The sequence below is a fragment of the Haliotis rufescens genome, unplaced genomic scaffold (assembly GCF_023055435.1).
Source record: "Haliotis rufescens isolate VD_foot unplaced genomic scaffold, xgHalRufe1.0.p SCAF_9, whole genome shotgun sequence".
In the NCBI taxonomy this organism is placed as follows: Eukaryota; Metazoa; Mollusca; class Gastropoda; order Lepetellida; family Haliotidae; genus Haliotis; species Haliotis rufescens.
Genome location: NW_025964383.1, coordinates 42,687,177 through 42,696,657, shown reverse-complemented (window position 1 = coordinate 42,696,657; position 9,481 = coordinate 42,687,177). Strand labels below are relative to the sequence as shown.

Genomic DNA, 9,481 nt, shown 5'->3' with positions numbered 1-9,481 from the left:
ATGTTGTTGCAGGAAGGTGGGAGGGGTGGTTTAAATCCCCGTATATATCTGATGTGTTTTTCATTATTATTTGCTGAAACCGCCTCTGTTGTCTGGTGGTGGAGCGTCCGCCCGGAGAGCGGAAGGTCCGAGGCTCGATCCCCGGCCGCGTCATACCATACGACGTTAAAAGATGGTACTTGTTGTTACCCAAGGACTGGTCGGCTCGGTTGGTTGGTTTGGTTTGTTGCTTAACGCCGCACTCAGCAATATTCCAGCTATATGACGGCGGTCTGTAAATAATCGAGTCTGGACCAGACAATCCAGTGATTGACATCATGAGCATCGATCCACGAAATTGGGATCGATGACATGCATCAACCAAGTCAGCGAGCCTGACCACCCGATCCCGTTAGTCGCCTTTTACGACAAGCATAGTAACATTTTACGACAAGCACGGAGTTAGTATATTGTGTCTGAGTGGGGTATTCATGTGAAACTGCGGCATGGTATCTCAGTGAGCTGGCGCTATAAATCGGCATCAGTCCGGACTAGTACAAGCAGCCACACACACACACACACGTGCATGCACGTCGCTATATAAGTGCAATAATCTTGGACACGACGTGAAACCCAATTTCACCTCACTTCACCTATTATTTGCTGATGTTTCACCTGTATCTTACACTGCTTTACAGTTTCAAAAGAAAATTTATGTCCTGGAATGTTTTTGTTCAAAACCGGAAGGAAAGTAAATCTAAAAAAAACTAGAATAATGGTACATAGAAAGGGAGGTCCCCACCGCAGGAATGAAAAAATAGTTTCTAAATGGAGAAGAAATTGAAGTTGTGAACAAGTACAGATATCGTGGCATTGTTTTTTCACCCAAATTGTCACGAACAAAGGTTTAAACATGTTTAGCAGCACAAGAAGAGCAGTATTCTCAATTAACAACTATCAGAAACGTTTTGGATATCTTTGTCATAATGATCTTTTAAACATTTTTTATGCTATGTTCACACCTATTCAGTGCTTATGGAGCTGAGATATCGGGAACCGCTTACTGTAACGTCATCGAGGGGGTGCACACGATAGTCTGTAAATCATTGCTGAGAGTAAACAAGTATACTAATAACTAATGGTCCTGGGAGGGTGTGGCAGAGCCTCCAAGCAATATCATTATACACACAGAGAGGTGAAGCACTGGTGCAGACTGATCCAGGAAAAACAGCATAGACTTCCCCAGCAAGCATATAACATAATTAAAACTCTTGATAATGATGGTAAAAAGACATCCCCTATAAGAAGTAATTTGCTAAGATATGGTTTTGAATTTATTTGGCTGTCTCAAGATATAGCTCGCATCTCATCATTTCAGGTACTTTTCGAACAGAGATTTTATGATGGCTTCTTTCAACATTGTCATCACACCTTGACGCTTCAAGTAAATGTAATTATTATACTCTTATATTATACTATTATACTAGCTAATATCTTTACTGCATGACCTATTTAACTGGTGATCTTCTCTCTTATCAAAGGAACATACTAACCATGTTTCAGTGTCATAACGTCAGACTTGCTGCTGAGTGCGGCCGTCAAACAAAGACTCCGTATACCAAACGTGTCTTTATTCTCCCATGCTGGAGGCTTTGATTACGTGGAATTACATGTATTGTTGTTATGTGTCAATATCCATATTTTTCGAGGTTTGATATCATTCCTTTGTCAAGTACAAACAATTAGAAGCGAATCTCCTATCCATATAACATACAAGTGTACAGCCGTTTATTCAGCATGTTCACTTTTTCCCATCTTGTTGGTATCATGCATGTTGTTGTTTGTTTGTTGTTTTACGCCGCACTCAGCAATATTCCAGCCATATGACGGCGGTCTGTAAATAATCGAGTCTGGACCAGACAATCCAGTGATTGACATCATGAACATCGATCCACGCAATTGGGATCGATGACATGCATCAACCAAGTCAGCGAGCCTGACCACCCGATCCCGTTAGTCGCCTTTTACGACAAGTATAGTCGCCTTTTACGGCAAGCATGGGTTGCTGAAGACTTATTCCACCCCGGATCTTCACGGGTCTTGTAATATGTGAATAATGCCAGTGCAGAATAAATGTTCAGTGCATACGAATTATATTCAAGTAATGAGAATATATAATAACAGACACTAATATCGACAGTATTACACACAAACACATACACCTACATGCGCATACACACACATACATATACACGCGTATACATACATGAGATACATTTATATTCATTGGTATACAATGATACATTTGTGAGAGATATTTAATATATTTATATAATACCACAGCAGTTAATATTAACAAATGCACCTTTGAAATGTAAGTGAAGGGTGGGGAATTTAGAATGTATCTAAACTGTGATAATTACATTGAACGCTATTTTTTAACATCAAAATCGAAGTAATATCGAAAACCAAAACTAACAAAAACTAATAATATATAAGTAGGACTTTTTTGTACTGAAACAAGCATGTATTAAATGTGCAAGTCACATGTAAAACAGGATAATTAAGAAGTAGCTGGTGATAAATATAATTCTTTTTACATTTAGATAAATTTGAAATATGTTTGTTTCTACAATAAATTGATGGACATATTTGTTCCTAGGATAGATTTTGTTACCAATTGGAATTGTTTCTAAATTGGGCTGAGTCCCTATATTCCTAATGTTGATAAACAAAGATTGTTTTATTGAAGTATATTTTTTAACATTCAAGAAAATAGTGAAAAGCATTTTCGCAATGGGGAACCACAATAGCAAGACATAATATCCGACAAATTAACCCTAAACCCTAGTACATTACATGAAATCAAACCAAATATCGGTTACACCTTGTGTAGGTCTTATAAATGTCAGACAAATTTTCTACAGATTACGTCTATTTAATTCATATTGAAGTTTACACATAGGTGAAACAGTTGTCGCTGTTGCCGCAGCACTAATGGAAACATGAGACATACCGCAGTGATCGTCTCATTTATTTTTTAGGCTTACCATTTCAACAGAACTATCATGTATAATTGTCATGAAACTGGTTATAAGCAAGGTTCTTGATCATCAGATTGGTTGGTTGGTTTGTTGTTTAACGCCGCACTCAGCAATATTCCAGCTATATGACGGCGGTCTGTAAATAATCGAGTCTGGACCAGACAATCCAGTGATTAATACCATGAGCATCGATCCAGGCAATTGGGAGTGATGACATGCATCAACCAAGTCAGCGAGCCTGACAACCCGATCCCGTTAGTCGCTTCTTTCGACAAGCATAGTGGCCTTTTACGCTTGATCATCAGAAGTATGAGCAGGGCGGTGGCGTAGCCTAGTGTTTAAAGCGATTGCTCGTCACGCCGAAGGCTCGGCTTCGATTCCGCACATGGGTACAATGTGTGAAGCCCATTTTGTATGTCCCACTAACCGTGATATTGATGGAATATTGGTGTAAAACCTAAACTGGCTGGACATGCAGCAGAAGTATTTCCAGTGTATACGGGACGTCATCTTCGTTTCATTCGGCACTTTAAACCTTGTTGGGAATGAACTAGACAATCGCAGGTTCATTTGCCTTTTTACAATGAAGTTCCCAGTATTTTATACTATCTCATTGATAACTTAAGTGGTCACTTACATTTCAGTGAAATTCAGCTTTCATAGGTTTTGAGGGATACTGGTAAAATCCTCAGCTGAGTTCACCACTGACTACTATGGGCGTTTTGGGCAGTGACTTTTAATCCCCTGCACTGGCTCAGTGAGGATAAGCACATGTGAATAAAAAATGGCTGTTTGTTTGTCTGTGTCCTTGGAGACCAGCATAGCCAACTGGAGACCTTACCTGACCTGGAGACCAGCATAGGTAACTGGAGACCTAACCCTTGGAGACCAGCATAGATAACTGGGGATCTCATCTGACCTGGAGACCAGCACAGGTAACAAGGGACCTAACCTGACCTGGAGACCAGCACAGGTAACTGGGGACCTAACCTGACCTGGAGACCAGCATAGGTAAGTGGGAACCTAACCTGACCTGGAGACCAGCATAGGTAACTGGGGACCTAATCTAACCCCGAGGCCAGCATAGGTAACTGGGGACCTAACCCTTGGAGACCAGTAGAGGTAACTGGGGATCTTACCTGACCTGGACACCATCACAGGTAACAAGGGACCTAACCGGACCTGGAGACCAGCATAGGTAACTGGGGACCTACTCTGACCTGGAGACCAGCACAGGTAACTGGGGACCTAATCTGACCCGGAGACCAGCATAGGTAACTGGGGACCTAACCCTTGGAGACCAGCATAGATAACTGGGGACCTAATCTGACCTGGAGACCAGCATAGGTAACTGGGGACCTAACCGGACCCGGAGACCAGCATAGGTAACTGGGGACCTAACCCTTGGAGACCAGCATAGATAACTGGGGACCTAATCTGACCCGGAGACCAGCATAGGTAACTGGGCACCTAACCGGACCTGGAGACCAGCATAGGTAACTGGGCACCTAACCGGACCTGGAGACCAGCATAGGTAACTGGGGACTTAAACGGACCCGGAGACCAGCATAGGTAACTGGGGACCTAACCGGGCCCGGAGACCAGCATAGGTAACTGGGGACCTAACCCTTGGAGACCAGCATAGATAACTGGGGACCTAATCTGACCCGGAGACCAGTTGAGTTAACTGGGGACCTAAGCGGACCCGGAGACCAGCATAGGTAACTGGGGACCTAATCTGACCCGGAGACCAGCATAGGTAACTGGGCACCTAACCGGACCTGGAGGCCAGCATAGGTAACTGGGGACCTAACCGGACCCGGAGACCAGCATAGGTAACTGGGGACCTACCCTGACCAGGGGACCAGTGGAGGTAACTGGGGACCTAATCTGACCCGGAGACCAGTTGAGTTAACTGGGGACCTAAGCGGACCCGGAGACCAGCATAGGTAACTGGGGACCTAACCGGACCCGGAGACCAGCATAGGTAACTGGGGACCTAACCGGACCTGGAGATCAGCATAGGTAACTGGGGACCTATTCTAATCCAGAATCCCCATGGCATGAGTGACGAGTGAGCGATTGTTGTCAGGTGCCATTCATATGACATTCATGTGACTGGACAATCATCCATAGGAAAGCCATTTATTGTAAAACGTCACAATAAAACTCATCTACAGTTGTATACAAAACGAAGTTATTGTACAACATGAATTATGAATTGTAAGAAGTCGGTTGTCTCAGTACAGAAGTTTGCTGTTTCAATCTCAAATTACATTGTTAAGAAAACCTTATCACATAATATATATCTTTACATCAGGTGTTCAATCATCTGGTGACGGAGTAATACAGAACGAGGATTTCAATCTAAGACACTTTCCGTTAAAAAATGAAAATATGTTTTCTAAAGCAAGGAAATAAAACAGCATTCATTACCGAGATTAAAGTCATTTGACATGTGTAAACCTGATGTAGTCATTTGTAGTAACACAATACTGTATTTGATGCAGACGTTCTGCCTTGGAATTTCTTTAAGGCTGAATAGTATATTGCGTGATTTTAAACCATACATGTATATGGAAACAAATCACTCATGTTTGCAGCGCAAAAGGTTCCTCTTTTATTTTATTATTGCGTCTCATCCGTTTAACTGAAAATCTGGGTATATGGACCGCCTATACTTCATCGTAAAGGCAATAAATACATATGAAAATGGTCCCTTTCGTTGGTGTTCAAAGGTCCTCACTGGGCCCTGTGCATACAAGACCTGCAACCTGAATTCCCGATGTTTGGATACTAGATCTGGAAAAGCTGTCTGTTTAGACGATTAGTGTCATGTGTTCAACTGCTTTCTGGAGGTTGTTTTTTATCATTTCACATTTAACTTTTTAGGTATTTCTTATACTTCAAACACACAGTTATATGCATATACCTAAAAGTTGATTCCATCCTATGTCTCCAAATACATTCACTGAACTATGTACTTCTTGTCGAATGCCTACCAGAAAACCTTTTAGTAGAATAATACTTTTCTAATTAAATATATTGGAATGACCATGCCGTGTCTACTGCTTTATTGTGTCTACTCCCTTGTCAATAGAACGATTATATTCCTATCTAAATATATATCTCTTGTTAGATTTGTTTATTCTTAAGTAAAAACGGATCACTTAAGGATTGAAGTTGTATTTGTATCAGCTGATGAACGTCAACAAATACAACCTCAATCCTCATATTGACAGATACATAAATCATAACAAAACAGTCCATTAAACATCAGACTTTAATTATTGAAAGCGAACTATATCAACACGGAGAGTCGTCACGTCGTCACGTCATCCGTCCCAAACATTCCATTTGGAGTGACATCCCTTAGTTTTACAATCGGCAGAAAATGGCGGCTAAGGTAATGTCATTCATTGAAATAAAAGTTGCACCCACCATTACACGACAGTGTGGAGCTCAGTGATTTCTTTTGGTAATTCGAGCATTCTCTGTTGTAGCTTCGAATGTATGCTTCATTTCGGTGACCCGACATATACATGATCTGTCTGGCTTCAAAGCCTGCATCGTTCATAGCCTGAATCGATGTCGCTGTCAGTTTTCCCTTATGATTGTTAATGTTATTTTTAGACATTGAGGAATTCCCCTAAAGTAGTTCTGTATGCCTCCGCTCGATTGACAACGTAATCACGTGGCATACTGACGTTCATCGGGAAATAAACGACAGTCAGCTTGGTAGTGTTCACCTAGCCGAAACAGAAGTAGTTTTCATCAACGGTTATCACAAAGGCACCGTACAGATTTATACACATCGATTCAAGCTTTAGAAAATGGATTAAGGAAGTGTTGTTGTTTTTTCGAGATAGACGCTCGGGGTAGATGAACCACAATCTGAATCTTATTTGAGGATGTTATCAATCACTAAGCAACCGTATATTTATACCTTTACTTGAACGAATGTATTTAAATCTAAATCACCAGTGAATATTTTCAAGGGTAATAACTTGTCTGTGGCCAGTATTTGTAATGCTTGTGTGCTACATTTAGTTTTCTGTACAGCATATTCTGTTTCAGTTTCATTTACAGTAAACCACGTTTATAACGAACATGCTTATAACGAACTGACTGATATAACGAACAATATTTTTGGTCCCGGCCATTTGTTGTATATATGCTTATAACGAACTACGGTTATTATGAACTAAATTAAGTGATCCCTTTGAGTTCGTTATAACCGTAGTTTTCTGTATTATTATCTTAAGTCAGTAGTTGCACTGACAGTACCACCAGAAGACTCAATCAAACCAACGTGCACAGACAAATGGTGTAGATGAACAACAATCTCAATGTTAAAAGACATCAAGTTTGTCTAATGCGGACAGTATTTATAAACCACATGTGCTCATGTTGTCAATCACTCGATTGTCTGGACCAGACTTGATTATTTACAGACCGCCGTCGTAAAGATAGAATATTGCTGAGTGCGCCGTAAAACAACAAACAAACAGTCTGGTATAAAGCCAGTGTTACATCTTATTATCCCAATAATTCCAAATAGCAATTGTACTGACTGTCTCATCATATATAAATCAATCCACCAAACGTTAATAATCTCCAGATATACACAGAATAATGCTACAACTACTGGATGTAACAGAAATATTATAATCATTGAAAAAAAATATAAAAATTCTTAATTACATGAACCAGCTGTCGTCATTCCTCTTCATCGTTGTGCTGTTGTCAGTCATTGTTGCCTTCGGAAGTGTTTAAATGTTGCATCGTGTCACGTACAACACTTTGAGATGTAAACACAGTAGATGTATGACGAAGATGTCGGGATGTGTTTAGAGTTTACTTTGTGTTACAGCGACTCCATCACCAGTAGACTGCCACGACCTCTCTAGTGCTATCAAGAAGGGGGACCTGGAAGGCGTGAGGCGGATTCTGTCACAGAATGTCGACATCAACTGTAGAGTGACCAATATGCGCGTGACACCGGTGTTGGAGGCAGCATACTGGGGACGTAGAGAAGTGCTTGAGTTCCTTGTGAGTGAAGGAGCCTATGCGTTACTGCCGAACTCTGTCGATTACACCATCCTTCACATGGCCAGTTCGTCAGGAGACGTGGAGACGGTGAAGTATGTGCTGTCTTTGAACATTGTGGACATCGACGCCAGGACCAAATTTAGGAAGACAGCGGTCTCTGTGGCGAAAGTTAACAAACATTGGCAAGTGGTGAGACTGCTGAAGTCCCACGGCGCTCATTGAAGTAGGTGTAGTGTTTATGTAGACGGTGAAGGAGGACGGTGTCACTGATAGTGACGTGGTGCCCTTAACGTCGTCGTGCTTTCTGTTTCAGTTTTAATATGAAAATGTTGTTTTTGAATATAATTAAAACTTGTAAAAACTTGTCCACTCGTTTTGTCATTTGTTGTGTTTGAAACTTCACATGAACAGGTAAGAAAATTAACTACAAATTATAAAAGTAGATGATGTGTGATTGGTATGAAAACACCACATCTCGTTATATATTTATGCACGTCGCTGTAATTATTCTGTGTTGATTGTGTGTCATAAGTTTATGATTAATTGTGAAAAAAACAAAAAAAAACTGTTTGTTTACATCTCGCTGCACCCGTAACCTCAGACTGAGACGAGGTTCGCTCAGCTATTGTGGCGCCAAATGCACAATGACAGGGACCTCACATTGCTGATGACGTCACGGCTGTGCGGCCAAGGTCTAAAAACTAAAGCGGCCGGCTGTATTTTTGGCCAATTATCGGTAATTCCCAGGGCGCCGATACGCTGGCTTCATGACATACGCATACACATGTAGAACACAGGCATCATATTGTCGGCACAGTTTAACATCTTTTCCCATGGATGTGTGTTGCAAATTATTTAAAAAGGAATATTTCTGATCAGCTTGGTATGTTTTGCCTCACAGCAATGTGTCAAATGAAAGTAGCAATACTGTGAAAGATACAAAGGTAAATATCAAGCCAACCGTAACAGAAGTACCGGGACTGCACGTATTAAGCCCCTGGGTGAAAGAGAATATACATGTCCCTCCTCTTCAACCCTATTTTGAAGTAGAACAAAGATCAGCATATACCACGCACACAAAAACACTCCATAGTTTATTAATGCGGGAAATTCCCTGTTCTGTGATATCATCCACTGTCATTTTAGGCAAAGCAATATTAGGGAAAATGACATCTGAAAATTAGGTACATCGTAAATGTCGCCATTCTTTACACATCACTAAATCACCATCCATTTCACTATAACTTCCTTTTTAATGAAGTGTGATTTCATCATTTCTTATGTGTTGTTTTATACTTAACGTATACGTATCGATATTTGTGTTGGAATAGTTTGGTTCCTGGTCAGCAAAACACCACGGAAATATATTGTCCTTTTCCTCAACACATTCGCATCAAGTGACCTGA

General features: G+C 40.9%; 1 protein-coding gene across 1 annotated transcript; it reads left to right on the top strand.

The window, feature by feature from the left end:
• On the top strand, positions 1–8,297 carry LOC125377364 (ankyrin repeat-containing protein DDB_G0279043-like). The gene is made up of 2 exons (XM_048390420.1): positions 1–16; positions 7,897–8,297. The coding sequence occupies exons 1-2, from the start codon at positions 1–3 to the stop codon at positions 8,295–8,297; spliced, it is 417 nt and encodes a 138-aa protein (XP_048246377.1).
• The last annotated feature ends 1,184 nt before the right edge of the window (positions 8,298–9,481 follow it).